Genomic DNA, 20,367 nt, shown 5'->3' on the forward strand with positions numbered 1-20,367 from the left:
ACCCACTCCCAGAAAGGTTGGATGGCTAGGCACGACCACCAAATGTGAGCCCAGTCCCCCGGTCCCTGTAGACCCTCCAGCAATCTGGTGATACTTCTGGGTACATTGTTCGAAGCCTCTCCGGGGTGTAGTGCCTTTAGAGGAGCGCCTTATACCATGCCTCTCTCGGCTGAATCAACCGTGTTAGCTTGGGACTTTTGCCCCGCAAGAATTCCCACTCCTCCTGCAGTATTGGCCGACCTAAAGTTCTCTCCCGTTTCCCCATGGATGGCCATGTCCCCTTCGCTCACCCCTCAGCAATAATGGCGTATAATGTGGAGACCAGGTTTGTATCCCCTCAGTGAGTTGTTATATTTCTCAAATGTGGTGAATTGTCTGTTAATGTTAAAGGTATTTATATAGCGCACCGTCACCAACGGAGTTGGTCTCCAGGCGCTCAGGTGGATCTGTAAAGAAAGGTGGACAGGGTTGGTTAGTGGGGGAAGAGGGCCTAGGAAAGTGAGAGATGGTGTACTGTTGGCAGCTTCAGTTCGGTTTTCACTGTTCGCTGAGCTTGGGTGTGCAAATAGGATCGAAGCGGGACCTCGCGTGCTGTTGCGATCTATGTGTTGGTTGTTTGTTGTTGGGGTGTGGTGAAGTCTGTGCGGTTTGCTGTGAGAGAGGTGGTTGTGTTGGTTTTGTGTGAATTAAGTAAGCAGAAATTAGAGGTTTTGGTTATTGAGTTATGTCTCATAATCCCTGTAGTTTAGTTTATGTATCAGGTAGTCATAGTGGGTTGGTATATTCTCTCTTGGTTTAATGATTGTCTAGTTTCTGTGGTGATACTGTGGCTATTTCAGCAGATAAAATGGCATAGTACCCCAGGTTAGGTGAGCATTGTCCCTAGATCGATAGTGGGGTTTTATTATCATTACCCAGCTTCTTTCTATCTATTTACTGATGGTAGTTCATTGGGTAGTATAAACTTCTCTTCCCTTTTCTGACTGTCTAGTTTCAGAGCCATGGAAAAGTTGGGCCCCCAGCTAGGCTGTTGAGCTTGGTGCACCCAGGATGCGGGCATAAATCCTGTGTTACGCTCACCTGGTATCCACAGGGACGCCACCCAGCTGGGTTACTCGCTGGTATGCTTCTCAGCTTTGCCCTGATGTGGTCTGCGGGGAAGGTGCTGCCTGAAAATACAGGAGGACTGTGTTCAGGACTGACCGACTGGGGTAAGTATCCTCCCTCCACCCCCGTATGCTTTCAGTCCCTCTGGCACCCTCTCCTCACCTTGTGGTAGAATTAGGCGTGCTCTCCGTCCTGCCTTCTTTGCAGGGGCGCGTTGTCTTTCATTGGCGAGTGTGGTCCAGTTACTTCACTGACGCCGGCCCGTTTGATTTTGTTCAGGTAGGTCTTATTACTGTTCTTTAGTTTTGTTGCTATCCTGCATGCCTTTCTTTGTTTAAAATGTCTTTTTTTCTCCCGGAGCTTCAGCGCGGCGTACTGGGTTGGTTGAGCCCCACTGGTAAATGATGGCGCATTAAGAGCGCTATGATGCGGTAAATAAGCGCTATGTGCAGCGCTGCAAAGTCTTGCCTTTGCTAACTTGTGTTTTCCTTCCTTGTATGTCGCGGTGTTCTTTGCCGCGAGTGGAATGTCTGGAGTGGTGCCAGCCGAGAGGCGACCAGCCAGGTAAGCCTTTTGAGCAGTTCGCAATTTGTAAATGTCTCTACAGCTTTCTTTAATGTTGCCTCTATCTTCCTCTTTCAGGTCGTTCTGTCCGGGAGGCGAGCAGATTCGAGGAAGCTGTTCTCAGTAGCTGCGAGTGTTTAAAGATGAAGACTGCAGATAAGATGCTGCTGCTAATGATGTTCCTTTTGTCTCCTTGCAGGTTCTGCTTCTCCGAGGTTCGACGGAATAGCTGGACACGGTGACCGTCACGTTGCAAGCTGCAAAGTAACACGAAGCATGTTCTGCAGTCAAGGTGTGGTTTATATAGCCCAGGTAAAGTAGTACCAGGGAAAGTAGTTCCAGGCCTGCCACACCCAAAACACTAGACTGCATAGCTTGGTTCTCAGGAACCAAGCTATGTGGATGCCTCCATGTTGGCTGACAATACAATAAAGTAGTTCCCAAGCACATTGTTGTTCTTGGTGTATGAGCCTGGCGCCATAGGCGCCAGGACTGGCCCCATGAGGGCTTTTGAAGAAGATGCCAGGCTCTAGAGGCCCGAGTCCTGACTCCACCTGGCCAATGGGTTTGCCAGAGGGGGTTTTGGGCGAGGGTCGTGACATCCTGCTTAGGTGGTGGAGTTATATTATCTCTCCCCGTTCTTTTCTATTAGCTAGTACCTCATTTGTTAGCTGGGTGCATCACCCAGGGCCGGAGCTGGTAGTAGCAAAGTCTGTCTCCCGCGGTTAGATTGAAGCACTGTTTGCACAATCCCTAAGTCACAGGCACCTCGCCTCCTTCCACCTCTCCAATGCCTCCACTTCCATCCCTGGCGTGAACTGTGGGTTACTGAAGAATGGCGTGTACGGGCCCAGCAAGGTCGAAATCCCCCTCCTCGTTTGTTTAATGCATGCCACACCTCCCCCACTAGCGCTGTGATCTGGGAGGCCTGCATACTAGCTGGCCGTACTGGCTTAGCCAGCCACAACACCGCTGCTAGGGGTGACCCCACCACTGCCCGATCCATGCTCACCTACTGCTTCTGGTCCTCCCTTGACGGCCACTGCCTTAATACCTATAGCTGGGTGGCCCGGAAATACTGACTGAAGTCTAGAAACGCCAATCCCCCGTTGCTCCTCAGGGCCATAAGTACGTGCAACGCTACCGTCAGCTTTTTGTTCTTCCAAATAAAAGCAGAGAGGAGCCATTTGAGCAAGCGAAAAAGCCTTCGGGTGAGAGAAATCGCGGAAGGGTCACCATCCTACTCGAGGCCATCCCCCCCCATCCAGGATATATGGAGGGGGTTCCAACACGTAAGGTCCGCTTTCAGAGAGCAGAGTAATTGGGGTAATTCCCATAATATAGAGAGTCAAGGCATTTCGTTATCTGGACCCCCAGATATTTGATCCCTTCCGCCCACTGAAATTGTGAGCGCCCCCGTGTCTGCCTCGGGGCCACACTCGACAGCGTGAGGTTCAGCACCTTTCATTTGTGTTTAATTTTCAAGCCTGACACCCCACCAAAGGACTCGATCTCTGTGACAACTGCCTCAAGAACGTCAGCCGGCTCATAGGGAGCCAGAAGCATGTCATCGGCAAATATCATTGTCTTATGGACCCATCCCCCCCAAACGCAGGTGTTTCTCTTAGGCACTGTAGGAAGGGTTCTAGGTATGTTGCATATAGTAAGGGTGAAAGTGGGCAGCCTTGCGTAGTCTCCCTTTCTAGGCAAAATGGGGTGCGAGAGTTGTCCGTTTATGAATAGGTGCAAATTAGGTGCCTGATAGTTCGCCTGCACTCGCCGAAGAAACCTCCCCTGAATCACATGTGCTCCATAGTGAGAAAAAGGAATGACCACTCCATGCAATCGAACGCCGGGATCCCTCCTTTCTAAGCCTTCTCAACCAGGTGGCACAATTGCCTTTTATTATCAAAAGTCTGGCGGGACTTGATGAACCCTGACTGATGGGGATGGATAAGATCCGGGAGCAGGCCCTCAAGCCAAGTCGCCAGGATCTTGGTATGAATCGTGGTGTCAGTGTTGATAAGGGCTATCGGGCAGTAGGAGCCAGACTGCATAGGATATTTGCCTGGCTTTGGGAACACCACTAGTTTAGCTTAGTCCATAGACTCCTTAATGCCCCTTCCTTCATTGAAGCAGTTGTATGGTCGCAGTAGGTGAGGGGTAAGCATGGATCAGTACTTTTTATAGAAGGTGGCCGTAAAGCTGTCTGGACCCATAGATTTATGCTGGGGAAATTTCCCTTTGGCCACACAAACCACCTCCCCTATGATATCTCCTTCTAGTGCCATTCTGTCCACCTCCACCAGTATTGGTAGCTCCACAGCGTGCAAGTATTCTTTCTGTGGGTCCTCTTGAGGGCTGTCTGAGGCAAAGAGAGTGTCCTAGAAGCACTCAAAGCACCGCAGAATCCCCTCCATACCTACTTTGTCGTACCCCGGTCGATACCGAATTTTGAGGATTGTCTAAGCCGTCCCTTCTGTCTAAGTTGCCTTGCTAGAAGTTTGCCTGCTCTATTCCCCATCACATAGAATCGCTGCTTCGCATTGAGAAGACTCCTCTCTGCCCTCTTAGCCCTCAACAGGCCTAGCTGGCCCCTAATCGCCCTGTAACCTTTAAAGCGTGGCTTTTGTTGGACAGGTCACCATTTTCGGCATAATGTCTTTGAGTTGCAATCCCAGTTCTTCTTCCATTCAAGTTGTTTGTTCCTCGAGGCCTTGAGAGCCATCAGCTCTCCCCTGATTACCACCCTGAAAGTGTCCCACCAATTCGCCGGGGAGGTGTCGGACATGGAGTTATCCCAGAACTAAGATTTGAGTTTTTTCCCCCTATTGCCTCCCACAGAACTGTATCCGTGATGACCCATTCCAGGTGGGTCCATTGCCAGAGCCTCCTATGGCCTTGGGGCATATGGACCGACGTGCCCAGTGGAGTGTGGTCAGACAATGCTATCGTGCCCATGGATACCTCCCTGATTCTCCCCGCTAGCTGAGCGGACACCCAAATATAGTCTATGCGAGATAGTGTCCTATGTACAAGTGTACCGCTTCGGGACCCCTGCACGTGTGCCAGAAACCCACCAGCCCCAATCCCGTAATCCTCTCCTTGAGCCCTTGGGATGGGGTGCCCTGTGTTGTTTGCCCCGTACCACTATGATCCTCCTCTAACACCCAGGCCATATTAAGATCTCCGGTCAATATGACATGACCCTCGGTCCTCCCCTCAAGCTGAGGCAGTGTCGCCCTGAGAAACCCATCTTGCCTGGAATTCGGCACGTACACCGTCCCCAAGATGAATATGTCAGCATTGATGCAGAATTTGACTAAAAGAGATTGCCCCTGTTTATCGGCCCTTGAGTCTGGGACCACCAGCTTGGGAATATTCTTGAAGGCAAACAGGACCCCCGCTGTTTTCTTGATTGCGTTAACCTGAAAGACATGTGGATACATATGAAGCCGGAGCCTCAATTTGTCACTGTTTCAGATGTGGGTTTCTTGGAGCATGATGAAGTCCGGTTTCTTCCACCTTAAGAACTAATCCACCTTGCGCCATTTTACCAGGGAATTCAGTCCCCTAATGTTATATGTGAGGACTTTGAATCTGATGTTCTTTCCTGCCACCACCCCCCGACCCCCAACACCCACCTGACCTTGTTCCTTGTTACCGCTGGAGGCCCACCGGAGTCTGTCTGCCTGCCATATATATTCAGAGTGATGCGTATTCGCTGCGCATGAGGCCGTTTATTCTCTCATCACAGTCGACCATTCCCATTGCCGCCTTCTTCCAGAGCTGAGACTTGTCCTCTGTAGCCGGTACCCCAACAACAGCCCTCAGGTGAGACCACGCTTAACTCTTCCTCATACGTTGTTACTCTGCATTGCTTCCCTTTCCACGTGAACAAGCCACACAGGAAGGTCCACTTGTATCAGATCTTCTCCTGATTGAGGATTTTGACTACTGGCCCCATCAGTCTCATCTTAAGCAACGTGGATTGTTCCACTCTTGGAAGACTTGGACCTTGAGCCCGTTGATTTTCAAGGAGGTGGCCATGCGGGTAGCGCTCAGGATATCTTCTTTTTGACCATAGGATGCAAATTCTGCTAGGACATCTCTCGGGCGGGTGCCCGGGTCTCCTCTTGTGGGGCCCACTCTATGAATTCTGTCCAGACGGACCCTGTCCGGGGGGACCTCCAGGAGCAACTCTGCAAAGCAAGTTTGGACTGTCATTTTGAGGTCTCTGTCCTTGACCTCCTCCGGAACATTCTTAGAATATATGTTTGAGCACCATGACCTGTTCTCGAGGTCCTCGCACTGAAGTTCCAGGTTGTGCGACAGCCGTGCTAGTTCTAGTGCTTTGTTGGTGCTCCTTGAGTCCTCTGCCAAATCCTGAAGAGCACGCTCATTCATGTCCACTCATTCTCCAGTTTCGTGAGCTCCCCCCTTGATATCCGGCACCTCTCTCTTTAGATCTGACTTTGAGGAGAATTGTTCTTGTGATCCACGTCTGCCAGGCACTGCACCAAATCTTTCTTGTTGACCGCCATGGGGTTCGCCGATGGCGAGGTCCTGCATTCGCGTTTGCGGGCACTGTGGGCTGTTGTCCCTTCGGTTTGTCCACTTGCCAACATTGCCGTCATTAGGTGAGCTGTGGTCTTTTTGTTTCTTCCTTTACCCTTGTTTTTAGACATGTGCACCTCTGGGGGGCTCTGCCCGGCTCACCATCACCCAGGCTCCGTGAACCTCCGTATAGGGGTCCACTCCTCCGAAAGCCAAAGTTAGCCAATTCCCACTGTACTTGCCTCACCGATCACAGTTGGCCCCATTCCATCTCACGGCTGCGTCAGTGACACCTGCATCCCCAGATGAAGTAGCGTACTCCCACTGGGCCTGGGGAGTGCTCTTGTGGCTGAGGTCTGAAATCTAGTGCTGTCTGGGCCCCTTGCACTCCTCCACCATGGGGGCTGTTGTCTTTTCTGACACCCTGTGCCACTTGTCCCCTGGGAGGCCACTCCTAACTAGGGCGCACCTGGAGCGACCCTGCTTCTGCTCTTCCAAGCTCTCTCTATATTAAGGGCTTTCCTCCTTGCTTTTTGGTCCTAAGCACATGGCTTACAAGCCCCGCCCCCCTCTGTGTGTTCCCGTTCGTCTGATGGAATGCTATAGTAGCCAGGGGCCCCCCTCGCAACTCCTCACCTTCAGTTTGTGCCACCTTTGATCTGGCGCCCATCTAGGCCGCTCTAGGGCCCACTGCTGATCGCCTGCTGGCATCCCCCACGTGGCTGTAGGTGGCGAGGTTCGGATGAGGGAGGGCGCGCACCTCACTTCGTCCCCACTGCTGTGTCCCACCGGGGCCTGCAGCCTCAGATGTCCTGAGGAGGCTGCGGCCCCCATCAGGCTTTCTTTTTCCCGCCAGAGGCTCTCTCCCTGTCCCAGACTGCAACGATGCCTGCCGCCATCCCCTCCAGTGGCTGCGTCCCTGTAGCAGGTCTTCCTCTTGCGGGTAGGTGACTCACCCCCCCCCCCCGTGGTAGATCTCTGGTCTGTCGTTGACCCCCCTCCAGTTGCCCAATATTATGCACAGGAATCCCCCCACCATTTCTGGCGGGGCCCAGCCGGGTCGCTCACTTGGATGTGCCGCTGTGCACTCCACCCCTTCTCTGGCTCCCGGCGGTCTGCTTTCCCGCTGTGCCTATGCTGCGCTTTTCAGGGCGGCACCAGCCGTTTCTGCTTCAGTGGGGTCTTCACGCATTCCCTGGGGTTCACTGGGGGAGGGGTGGGGCAAAGTAGCTTTATTATTCACCTTTGCTTGCGGGCCAGGGACCAGCCCTGTTTAGCAAGTCTTCCCCCTGCGAGTAGCCATCTTGGAATCCAAAATCATCATGTGAAACTTTTTACGAAGATATAGGTATGAAATTTACGGAGGTGTTGATGTATGGTGTACCTGTAATAAATTATAACTATGGTGTTCTAATGAATGATATAAGTTAAGGCCCATATATGGGACAGAATCACTAACCTAGGAAAATTGTCCATCCAGAAAACCTACGCTGAATATACTTTGCAAAGTTTTCCTTTTGAAAGGCCCTTTTCAGTAAGTATTATACTCCTACGTCCCGTCACCTTTCCTCCATATTGTATGGACGTTCCTCGCTAGGGACAGGAAACAGAACCTTTTTCACCAGAAAAAATTGTCTTCCCCTTTAAATTTAGATGCGTGCTGGGGCACAGCCCTGGGAGCATCCACTCCCCTGGCTCTGCCCACCGGCACCACTCCTCAGTCCTCTTTTCAACGTCGACGGGAACAGACAGCTTTGACCAGCGCTCTTGGGTTAGGCCTCTGGCCTTGTAATTTCACATGCTCTTTCCCCGGCGCATGTCGAAGACGGTGGGTTTCAGCAGGTGTCCGGCCTGCGAGGGTTCCTTCCCTACATCGGATCCCCACGTGCTCTGCCCAACCACGGCTGGTACGGCTGTTCTGTGTGTGAGGCATTGGCCCCGCGCTCACTGAAGATTTGCTTAGCCAGGTCACCAAAAGAAGACATACGTGAGGAGGAAGACCAGGCCCAAGGTAGGTGCCCAGTTCTCTTCTGCACCCCAAGTGGGAGGGGCCTTCCAGGTCCTAAGACCAGCAAAGGGGCCGAGGCTCTGAGAGCTACGGGCTAACAAGCCGAGGTGTCACAAGATCCTCCTGGTCCAACCGCTGAGGTGCCGCAAGGCTCTAGTACCGGGGTTCTCCATGAGGGTCTCTGCTCTAACACCTGGCTCATGCCCGAGGGGCGCCTATACGCAGCAGTTGCACTACTGGTATCATGGCCAAGGGCACTCCGCCTCCCAGGTCTCTACCTGAGGTGCAGGGAAGGTCAAAGCCTTCACTCTTAGGCGTGCAGGCGCAGACTGGGCCCAGCTCATAAGGCACCACGCAGCAGACATGTGGTGCGGGAATGACGAAATGGCTGCCAGGCCAGACAAGGTGGCGGCGCACCCGGCGCCGCCTCCTTCTGGAGAGCAGGCATGGGAACTCATGCCTAGATGGGACTGGACAACACCAGTTACCTGGTCCACATCTTACCCGACCACATCGTCACAGGGTTGGTACACAGCCCCCAGTTTAGTGCGACAGAGACCGGCAAGACCTCAGCAGCCACAGAGCCCTTCTCCTACATGCGAGGATAGGTTCCTCGAAGTTCCTTACCCTCATGAAATCGCCTCAGATGGGCACCATCCTCAGGGGGGTCATCAAAGACATTCTCCCTCCGGTGCCACCGCAAGCTCCGACCGTGGTCCAGACTCCGGTTCTAGTTCAGGCCCTGGTTCCCGTGCTCACACTAGTCACGGTGGTGCTGCCTACAGCGCAGCCCCCTCAGCAGCCCCCAGCACTGTCGGTCGGCACGCCACAGCTGCCCGCACCCAGCACTCATCCAGCAGCACCCGACCTGCAGGACACAGCGGGTGACACAGACGAGGATCAGGATACTCCCTCATCAGCTGAGGCTTTCCTTGAGAGGCTGGCAGGGGGGGCAAATACCTGGGGTTCCCACAGCCTCAAATTGAACAACCTGAGGCAGGGGTCTTGGCTGAGGTGCTGACAATCCGCCCTTCTACAAGAACTGGAATCCCTCTTCAAAAGGATATAGAATCCTTGGCCAAAAAGCACTGGGTGAAGCCACACCTGACGCAGCCTACCAATAAGCGCCTCGATGCCAGGTATAGGCTGGCAGAAGGGGACTCACTCATGCTGTCGGTGCACCCCCAACCGCATTCCTCTGTTATAGCTGTGACCTCCCTTTATTCGAAACCGCAGTCTTCGTCTGCCCCCACGTCAGCACTCCTAGGGAAGGAGGAAAAGCTGTTGGAGTCCTACGGCAAAAGATATAATCTAATGTCACGCTCCACCTGCACCAGGCGAACACGGACGCATTGTTGGCAGCAGTTGACCAAAAGCTTTGGCGGGAGATTGTGAATTTCCTCCCAGAGCTCCCCGCACCTAGTCAGGCGCGATTCAGGGCAGGGTTGGCAGAGGGAAAAATTGTGGACCAGGATATCATGGAGTTCACAGTGGCTCGCATTGACACTGCGGGCAGAGCTGTCTGTGTCACCATTGACGTGAGGTGGAGGATGGCTTGGCTTAAGGCGGCCAAGTTTAACCCTGATGTGCAAGAGCGCATTCTCACCCTGCCATTTGAGGGGGCAACTTGTTTCACTCGACCACGGACAACGAATATCTCCCAAGCAGCCAAGTCCTTGTCAATTTTGACAAAATCTGCGCCCAGGGCCGATAGCCAAACTCAACAATGCTCTGACAGAGGTCGTACCTTCGGTGGCTTCAGGGTCTTTCAGGATTGGCATTCTAGACAACTCGACAGTTCTCCTAGCCAGCACAGGTGCACAGCACACATCTTCGCACAAGGGTTTTTTTCCACTCCCCCTCCCAGGCACCAGCCCCAGAGGGTAAAAAACTGTGATGCTGCCAACCAGATCCGCAAGTCTCCAGTGGGTGGCAGGCTTGCCCTTCACATACACTCCTGGCGGGCAAGGTTCGCGGACCCATGGATCCTCTCTGTAGCTTCCACTGGCTTCCGTCTGCCATTACCTCCATTTCCTCTTTCCTCCCCTCCACTCCCACAGATTGCGACAGCAACTTTTCTGGCAGAAATCCGCTCGCCCTTTGCGAGTCAGGCGGTGGAGGAGGTTCCAGCTTCACAGCGAGGCATGGGCTTGTATTCCCGAATATTCGCCATACAGAAAAAGAACCAGGCTGGCCTGAGAGTTGTGCTAGACCTTTCTTCCTTGAACCTTTCCCTACCCCTTCAAAAGTTCAGGATGGTTACTCCAGCACTCATTGAGGAGACATTGTGTGGGGGAGACTGAATGTGCTCCCTGGATCTGAAGGATGCTTCCCGATTTGGGAACCCCATTGTTCCTTCCTAAGGTTCAGGATCATGGGCTTTCACTTTCAATACAGTGTCCTCCCTTTTGGCCTCAATTCGTCCTGAGGGTCTTTACAAGGTTAATGAACTCGGTAGCAGCCCTGCTCGGGCGGAGAGCCACCACCTTTATCCATACCTAGATGACTGGCTTGTCCCAGCCGAGTCGCCAGAAGCAGTACGTCACACAGCTTCAGCACTTATGACATGCTATACGATCTGGGGTTCACTATCAACCTCAAGAAGTCGCAGTTAATCCCCACTCAGACTTTAACATTCCTGGGGATAATTTGGGATATAAGGGCAGATAGGATCTTCCCCTCAGCAGACAAGATCACAGCAATGAGGAAGGCCACAAGGCATTTTCTCAGCAGACCAGTGACCTCAGCATGGTGGTACCCGCACCTACTTGGAATAATGGCAGCTTGCCTCCTGGCTGTGCCACACACAAGACTCAAAATGAGGAGGCTGCAGCTACATTTGTCAACCTCTTGGAATCAGGAGACTGGTTCCCAAGCAGCTCTAGTCAGCATACCACAGCACTTCTACCAGGACCTGGTGTGGTGGAGTGCAGAGACCAACCTGTTAGCAGGCAAGACATTCGGGCAGCCATTACCCGAGATCACCATTACCACAGACTCGTCCCTAGAGGGATGGGGAGTGTCACGATGCCTGCCCCCGGGAAACCAGGTTTGGCCCAGCTACCCCGGAAGCAGGCATCATGCCATTTAATGCACGCCCATGAACCCCAATTAGGGGTTATTTGGGTGCAGTCCTGGCGCCTATGGCGCCAGGCTCATAAGTTCAGAATCAGTCCTGGCGCCATGGGCGCCAGGCTCATGGTCAAGGACTTACCTGAAGCAGACCATGCTGCTAACTTACCTGAGGCAGACCATGCTGCCAGCGACCAGAAGTCAAATGAGGCCTAGGAGGGACTATTTTTCCCTAGGAACTATTTTTTTACTCGGGTGGGGCCGCGGAAGGATACTTACCTGGAACTACTTCCAAGGCTATTTAAACCACGCCCTGACAGCAACCCATGCTTCGCGTTATTCTGCACCTGCAGTGTAACGCTCACTGTGCCTGCAGCAGCTTCCAGTCTTCAGCCACGCCCGCCTGGATGCCGGTGCTCCTGAAAACCTGAAAGAAAGCAGAGGGAAGGTTAGAACCGGAGTTTTTACCTGCAATCCTTACCTGAATCCTGAATCTTCTTGGCTCTGACCTAGAAGGAAGTAATCATCATATGCGTGCCGCTTCGCATCTTGCAGCGCCGCGTGGGAACTCACCTGAAGCAATCCTCCGCATTCCATCGCGCTTTTCAGCATCCAGCGGCCGCTCTCCAACACCTGTGGAAATAAAGACAATAAGGTGAGCAAGGTAGCATTCCCAGACAATAAAGGCAATCCCCAGGACTTGCCTGATACCACAGGGGGTACTTACCTCATCTCTGGTCGGCGCGGCCTCCACAGCTTCTCCGCCGTACCCCGGCCCCAAAGGGGAAACAAAAGCAACACAAAAGCGCAAGTAGGGGAAACCGAATTCCACTACAGACTTACCTGGTTACTGCCTGAGGCCGCAATCACCGGACCTCCACCGATTCAGCGCCTGCAAAAGGAAAGGGTCACAGGTTAGACCAGGTCCTCATTATCGAACTGAACAGAATCCATAAACACTTACCTGCATCTTACTGGTTGCCACTAGGAACTCTTCTCAAGAACTATTAAGGCAACCTAGGGAATTTGGGCAGAGTGAAGGCCAGACGTTTTTTAACTCTTTTTCAAACTATTTCCTTACGGAGTCAATACCGTTCTGCAACTCTCCAACATCCCACACCAGTGAAGTAACTGGTCATCTACGCGCCCCTGCGCTCGAGGCAGGATGGAGAGCTCATCTTTCCAAACTATCAGGTGAGAACATAGCAAGAGTTCGGAAGTAATTTGTGGGAAGAGATCGCAGGAGTGGGGGAAGGTGGGGTTGGCGCCCAGTCCCCGCAGGTGGCTAATTCCCTTTTCTCCATTACAGAAGAATATTCATACGGGCAAAACAAGCTAAGCTGGGTGGTCCGGTCCAGTCCATCATTTTGGCGCCCCGTGTGTCGCTGGCAGAGGTAACCACAGTCCAGTTCAGACCGACGCCCCCGTGGACACGAGGTGAGCGTAACGGGGAGCTACACTGGACAACCACAGTGTCCATGCAGTTTGGTCACGGCAGGAACAGCTGGAACACATCAACTGGCTAAGGATGATGGCCATCTGGCTGTCTGTCAAAGCGTTCTTCCCCATTGTCGGCAGCAAGTGGGTTTGCATCCAGACAGACCGCTCCATTTGCATGTATTGCATCAACAAGCAGGGAGGTACCAGGTCCCCTCCACTCTGCAGGCTGTCAAATAGACATTTAGGAGTGGGCACTGTTGAACAACATGTAGCTATCAGCAGTCCACCTCCCTGGGGAATCCAACCTGGAGGCGGGCATACTCAGCAGGCTTGGGATCGACAACTACGAGTGGCAGTTGAACAAGGTGGTCCTGAGGGGGGCGGGGGGTCTTCGACAGGTAGTGCCACCCTCAGGTAGTCCTATTCGAAACCATGAGCAACAGGAGATGCCACCGGTTTGCTTCCTGGCAACCCGCTCCACAGAAGTTAGCCCTGGTAGTTTGGTTCCTGAACAGGTCGCCCTGGAGAACCTACACTTGTCACATGACAACCTGGCTATCTAACAGGGGGCAAGAAGTGACTCCACTAGTCAATACAAGAGCAAGTGGATGAGGTTCTGTCACTGGGCCAAGACAAGCAAGATTGATCTGCTGACATGCTCACAGGACTATGTGTTATCCTTCTCTGAGCATCTGGCCCACTCGGGTGCCATATTTATATGGCAGCTATGGACGACCTACAAGAACTCTGGAGACGACATCTTCTCATACTCCAATCCGGTGGTTAATAGGCACTCTGTGGGTTTGACCACATTGCATCCTCCTGTCAAACGTTCACATCCGGTCAGGGACCTTAACGTGGTGCTGGGCGCCCTGGCACACAAACCATTCGAACCCATGGTATCGGCAGACAGGCTGGTTACTATGAAAACTGCCCCACTGGTTGGCCTCGCATTAGCACGCCGGATCAGCGAAATTCAGGCCCTGGTGGCTTCAGAGCCATATACCACATTTCACAGGGACAATGTGGTGCTGAGGACGTATCCTGCCTTTCTCCCTAAGGTAGTTTCCTCATTTCACATTAACGATGAGATAGTACTCGCAACATTATTTGCGGCTCCAAAGGATGAAGCTCACAGGGCAAAGATTGAGGGTAAATCGGGTGTGTTGTTCATAACTTTTGGAGGGTCAAAACCAGGCTGTCAAGCCTCCAAGGCTTCTGTAGCCAGGTGTATAGTGATGACCATCAAGGACGTGTATGAAGAGCAGAACAGGGCTTTGCCAGTAAACGTGCACGGCCATGCCATCAGAGCCAAGGCCACGGCCGTGGCCTTCCTAAGACACGTCGCATGACAGACGATCAGCAAGGCGGCTACTTGGCCTTCCCCATCTGCCTTTTGCAAACACTAGTGCTTGGATACCAGCACCAGGTTCAACACAGCATTTGGCCAGGCAGTTTTGAATAATTCGTTTTCTTAAGAGGGGCAACTCTCCTCCCCAGGGCTGCATTCAGCTGTAATCGCCTATACAGTATGGAGGAAAGGGGACGGGACATGAAAGTAATTATAAGTTACTCGCCTTAGTGACTAACATACTCCTAGTCCATAGTCCCCTTTCCTCCATCTGTCCCACCATACTCGCCCATAACATCTCAGTGTCATTAGGCAATCATAATATTGTCGACGTGTCAAAGGGAACTGAGGGGTGGTGCCGGTGGGCGGAGTCAGGGGAGTGCATGCTCCCATGGCCACAACCCCATCTGAGTTTAAAGGGGAAGATCATCCCTAGCGAGGGACGCCCATACAGTGTGCAAGAAACTGGACTATGGACTAGGTGTACGTTAGTCACTGCGGTGAGTAACTTATAATTTGACACACAATGTTTCTTTAAGATGATTCCTAATGAAACTAAGATTTAACGTGTTACCTACTTTCTCTCATATTGGTGCCTTTTAGAGACTGGCGCATGACCAAAGGATAGGTAGTCTTTGCAAAAATTATATTGAAGCCCCTCGACATGTACCAACAACTTGTCTGTCTTTGATTTGCTATTATGTTAAGGGTTATTGCGGATTTGTTAGTATAAACCAAATTCAGCTTGACCAATTTTGGTCTTGCTTGTTTATGGCAACATCGTTGGTAATTATATCTGCAGCGCACCATATATGGAGGAAGGTTGATAGCTGTTTACTCTTACCTAAATAAGTGGGATAAGCAGTATGGATAGATAGGATACTGTCAAATCTGCTAAATAATGGATGTAAGAAGAAGCTTTCTGCTATTTGTGTCACTAATGACTATTTATTTTAAGATAGTACATGGTATTGTTTTATTTAGTAAACATTTGTATTTTTTAGGGTATCATTTTTATATTTAATGACGTATAATGTATTAATATGGTTCTTTAATAAGATGAGTTTTAAGTATTTTTTTATAACTGTTTCTTTTGGGAATATTCTTTATCTTCAATGAATTGTAATGACTAATGTATTTAGTGTTGTATTTAGTGTACAAGTTTAAATGTAAACCATGTCCACTAATCAATAAGAGCAAGTGCTAATCTTCTTGCTGGGGCATTAAAAGGATGAGTTTAAAAAGGTCTATAGAAGGATATGCTTGAGTTGAGAATTTGTTTGTAATGGAGTTCCTATTTAAAGTCTGAACAACAAATCTGTTTAATAAAAAATAATACATTTACGCCCCGGTAAACAAAGATATGAAAATTTACATGCCAAAGAAATGTATTGATTAATAAATTGTCAACTGTATTCTAAATGTATCGTAAATATTCCCAGTCTTGATATCTTTTGTATAACCTTCTATTTGTGGAGCATGTAAGTGACTAATCCTTGCATCTAGTAGCAGCAATGTGAAGAAACTAGCATGGTTATTTGATTTAATACATACAGCTTACAAACCAGACATGTTTTTTACATCGTTTTGTAGTTCACATAAAAAGGACTTCACGTGACCTTTCCTTAGTGTCATCCCAAAAGAAATGGAACATTGGCAACCATATTAAACGCATTATAATAATGGCCTAAATGTGTGTGACTGATGAGTTTAAAATGTGGTGGTGGCGTGGACATGCTTGCATAGTGCTGTAATAATGTTAATAATACCCATTGAAGGGTATTTAAATCATCACCTGTAGAGGGACGAATAATTGAGTCTGCTGTGTTGGGATTTGAAACTTATACTGCAACTTGTCCATGGATCTAATATGAAAACTTGTCAAGCTATCTTTGTATTTATGATAAATTTATTTAACAAAACCTAGTGGTGCATCATTTTCCCAAGTATGATAACATATGAATTTCTCTGCCTGCCGCTGCCACTAATAAGTCTCTGGCTTTGTCGGTGAAACTGTCCTGGAGAGACAAACCTGCTGTAAATGTTTGTGCTTCTAATCAAAATGCACTTTCTTTATGCTTTTCACTTTCTAATTTTCGCAGTGCATATATGGCAGACCAGGTGGGCCAGTGTTTACAAAAAATGCGTTGGTTACAGTTCTACATCACCAGCAAAATCCTGAATTTTATGATGAGGTATTATTCTCGTTTTATGTGCGATACGAAGTGTCTTGTGAATGTTTGTTAACATCTCTTTAAAGGAAATTGCATATCAATTCGAAATATAGACTGTTCGTATTCAATATCTTAGTACACTTTTTTTTAAAAACGACAACGGAATAAAAACATACATATCACTTTGGATAGTAATGTAGTTTTCTTTTTACACCAAGTAGCCCATGGCTACTGTAAAATAAATTCTTCCTTCATGTCCTACTCTTATTTCTGCCTTCACCTCTTCCTGGCCTAAATTCTCCAGCGTCTCTTGTTTCATTGGACAACTAATTGAAATCGGCCCAGGCAAAGTGCATTGGTTTTCTCTTTTTCACTAAATCACACAATACAACCCAAGTGAGTTGTTCTACACGCTTGCATAATACGCTTCTTAAACATTTCATTCTACCGTATTAGCATAGATGGTGTTTGGATAACTAGTATATCTTTACATCAAAAATGTGGCTATATAGTCAGATGAGTCTGTTGCAGAGTAAAATATTGGAACAATGTTTTTAATCATTTTGAATGCAAACATTTAATTAACGCTGTCACCGGGTGCTTTCTTCAAACTGTCTTCCTCTTTTAACTTCAAATGCATGCCCTTTTCCGGCTTAACAAAGCACAGTTGTTGAATGTACACCAGAAACCTGGTTGTGCCTTAGCAGAAGAGGGTTGGGATGGAGTGGTTGTTTTTAGCTCCAATAACTGTTTTCCTCCCTTTTCAGATTAAAATAGAGCTGCCCACACAACTCCATGAAAGGCACCACTTGTTGTTCACATTCTTCCATGTCAGCTGCGACAACACAACCAAAGGAAGCACAAAGAAAAGAGATGTTGTAGAAACGCAAGGTTTGGTTAACATGTTTTTGAACCAAATATTGCAATCACTATTTGCATGTGGTACAGTGTTTTGGATGACTATTTTGTTACACCTGGGCTATGGTTTTGTATGTGGAGTCCATTAAGGCAGAATGTTCACTTGTAGGGCTTTTTTCCACTCTGTGTAAGGCAACACATCTTTGGGCTTAAGGTCATTGCAGTAGCATGCAATGTTTAGTTGAAACAGGGTTGGGTATCGGATAGATGCTGAACATACTTTATTTAAACTAGTGGATGTCTCTATTGAGTTTGAAGATGCTATGTGTAGTCCCAGATGCAGAGAGAGAAATATTGCAACTCCCTCTGTTTCTTTGTTTTTTTAAACTTGTTTATTTTAATCCAGCACAAAGATGACAGTTAAATTAACATGTATGAAACTAACAGTTGCTTCCAGTTCAAAAAGCTGACCATGGGAGTTGAGGCCTCCCTCTATCCAGTTCCCAAAGTTAGAGGGGCAGTATCCTGGTGAGAAGGCTGGGTTGTGGAAGGCTGGGGAAAAGGGATGCCTTTATGTCTCCAAGCCCAATCCCATGCTTTTAAGGTATGTTTTGGTGGAGGACAGCGTGCCTGGCCAAGACCGGCGCAGGGGGGGAGGTGTGTGGGAGGAAGCGTAGGGGGATGGTCAGGCGAGACTGCTCGATCTCTAACCATTTCGGGCACCCTGAGGCGGTGGCCAAGTCCTGAGTGTGGCCTAATTGTGCCGCTACCTGATACTTCCGGAGGTCAGGGACCTCCAAGTTTAGGACTGCTCATCATGGTCCTCTGCGGGGACTCGCGATTTCTTACCACTCCAGCTGAAGCAGAATATTTTCCTTTGTAAGTGTTGGAGCGGGGGCTGTTGGATAGTAGTGGGGAGGGATGCACAAGCATAGAGAAACCGAGGAAGGAGGTTCATTTTGCAGGCGGTGATACTGCCAAAGAGCGAAATCTCCTGCGGGAGCCATCGGTCGAGGTCCCTTTTCAGCTCTTTGAAAAGTGAAAGGAAGTTCGCCAAATAGATGTCTCCCGGGCAGGCGTGGATCTGGACCCCTAAATAGGGAATAGCTTTTTCACTTAATCGAATCGGGCATAGGGGATCTAAAGGACTCCCGGTCCCCCGCCTCTAACCCAATCCCCAGCGCCACTGACTTTCTGAAGTTGATGGTGAAGCCGGATACCCTCCCAACCCAATGGCTCTCAGCAAGGGCTGGTTCTAATGAGGTAGAGATATCTGTTATAGATAGCAACACATTGACAGCGTAAAGTGCGATCTTGTTTTGGGAGGGGCCCGCTTTGATCTGGGTATTTAGACGGATTTGTTGGACGAAGGGTTCCATGGCCAAGGCAGAGAGTAGAGGAGAGAGGGGCACCCTTGTCTGGTTCCACAGGTCAAAGGAATCGGGTCAGATAGCAGACCATTGACCCTAAGAAGGGTTTTTGGGGATTGGTAATTAACTAGTACCAGCTTTTGGAAGGCAGGTCCAAAGTGGAAGGACTCAAGGGTGCGCAGCAGAAATGCCCAATCCACTTTGTCAAATGCCTTGGTCTCATCTAGGGCTAGTAGGGCTAGCCAATGTGAATCCTGGTTTGCAACGTCTATCAGGTTCAGGCCCCTGTGAATGTTGTCTCCAGTCGATCTGTGCATTATGAACCCCGTCTGGGTCTATAATATCGGGAAGGATCTTTGCCAAGCGATTTGCCAGAACCTTTGAGTATATATTGGCGTCAAGGTTTAGTAGTGAGATGGGTCTATACGAAGTGTTATCCCTGGGGTCTTTCCGTGGCTTAAGGATGAGGATCGTGATTGATTCCTGCATAGAGGGGGTGATAGTTCCCGAAGTGGTAAAGGAATTGAATCTAATTGTCAAGGGCGCTGTAAGTTGGGGGCAAAATGATTTGTAGAACCGTGTTGTATATTCATCTGGACATGGGGCCCTGGGTTTGAGACTTTTAATGGCTGTGTCAATCTCCTCACCTGTGATGGGAGCCTCCAGGCCCTCCTTCACCGCATCGTTAAGACGAGGAAGAGCAGCGCTTTTTAAGTAGTCCTGTTGTTACTTGAGAGACTTCGGGGATGCTGACATGGTGCCTGAAAGATGGGCGACTGCAAGTTGCAGCTTGTCCTGGTCTGCAAATTGGTCTCTGCCATGGGAGTCACGCAGGCTCAGGATAGTGTTTCGCTTCTTTGCCTTGGCCAGTTTGTCAACCAAAAGTTTGTTCACCTTATTGCTTTTGGCATAATATCCTTGTTTGGTTTTAGCCAGTAGCAGAGCTGTGTCCTCGGCATAGAGTGCCTTTAGCCTCTTTCGCACAGCGTGTTGGGTTCTGTGGGATCTCGGGGTCCAATTTTTGCATTTGCAGACGGCTCCTGCTTCGCAGACCTAGTTTTCCAGGACCATGCGTGTTTGCCACCTGCGTTTGTGAAAGGCTGCTCCCGCGCCGATTAGTGGAACTCGCACCACTGCCTTCATCACATCGCAGGTATTAGATGGGGATGTGTCCTCATTCCGGTTTTCCCTAAAGAAGTTCTTGATAGTCTTCGCTATGGAGTCCCTTAGCAACATGACGTTGAGAACAGGGTCATATAGGGTCCATCTGCGTCGCAGAGGAGTGTCAGTGTCGTGGGCTCGAAGTGTCAAGGCGACTGGGGCATGGTCGGAGAGAAACCTGGTACCAATGGTGACATCGTTGGGGAGAGGCCAGCAGGAGGTCAATATAGGAGTAGGTTCTGTGGACATATGAATAAAAGAAGTAATCCCTTTCATTGGGGTAGAGCACTTTCCATGTGTCTACCTCTTTGAGGGTCCTGAACAAATAGTTGAGGACTGCCACCAGTCTGGAGTCTTTGTGGGTCGGGGGATGCGATTTGTCTTTAAGTGGGTCAGGGGCCCCATTGAAGTCTCCTCCGATAATAGGCTGACTTTCGATAAATTGAAGGAGCGCTTCTTCCAAGTCACTGTAGAATCCTTCTTGTTTGTCGTTAGGAGCATAGACTGAGATGAGGGAATAAAGTTGTCCACAGATCAGGAATTTGACCGCCACGAAGCGGCCCTCAGGGCAGTGTAGGGTGTCAAGGATTTGTGGTCTGAGGGTTTTTGCAAAGAGGATGGCAGTGCCTCCTTTCTTTGTGCCATTGAAAGCTAGGAATTGCACTGGAAAGAATCTGCTGCGAAGACTGGTGAAGTCCGCTGGAA

At 49.9% G+C, this 20,367-nt stretch overlaps 1 protein-coding gene across 9 annotated transcripts in view; it reads left to right on the forward strand.

Moving 5' to 3' along the window:
• Positions 1-20,367, forward strand: part of DOCK9 (dedicator of cytokinesis 9) — a 2,709,375-nt gene that overhangs the window by 1,360,362 nt on the left and 1,328,646 nt on the right. For all 9 annotated transcript variants that reach the window (XM_069639825.1, XM_069639823.1, XM_069639827.1 and 6 more), the window contains exons 19-20: positions 16,202-16,294; positions 17,041-17,164. In XM_069639825.1, the coding sequence (XP_069495926.1) occupies positions 16,202-16,294; positions 17,041-17,164 (217 nt within the window). The remainder of the gene's footprint in view (positions 1-16,201; positions 16,295-17,040; positions 17,165-20,367) is intronic.

Source organism: Ambystoma mexicanum, chromosome 7q, assembly GCF_040938575.1.
Source record: "Ambystoma mexicanum isolate Mex_15411 chromosome 7q, UKY_AmexF1_1, whole genome shotgun sequence".
Lineage (NCBI taxonomy): Eukaryota > Metazoa > Chordata > Amphibia > Caudata > Ambystomatidae > Ambystoma > Ambystoma mexicanum.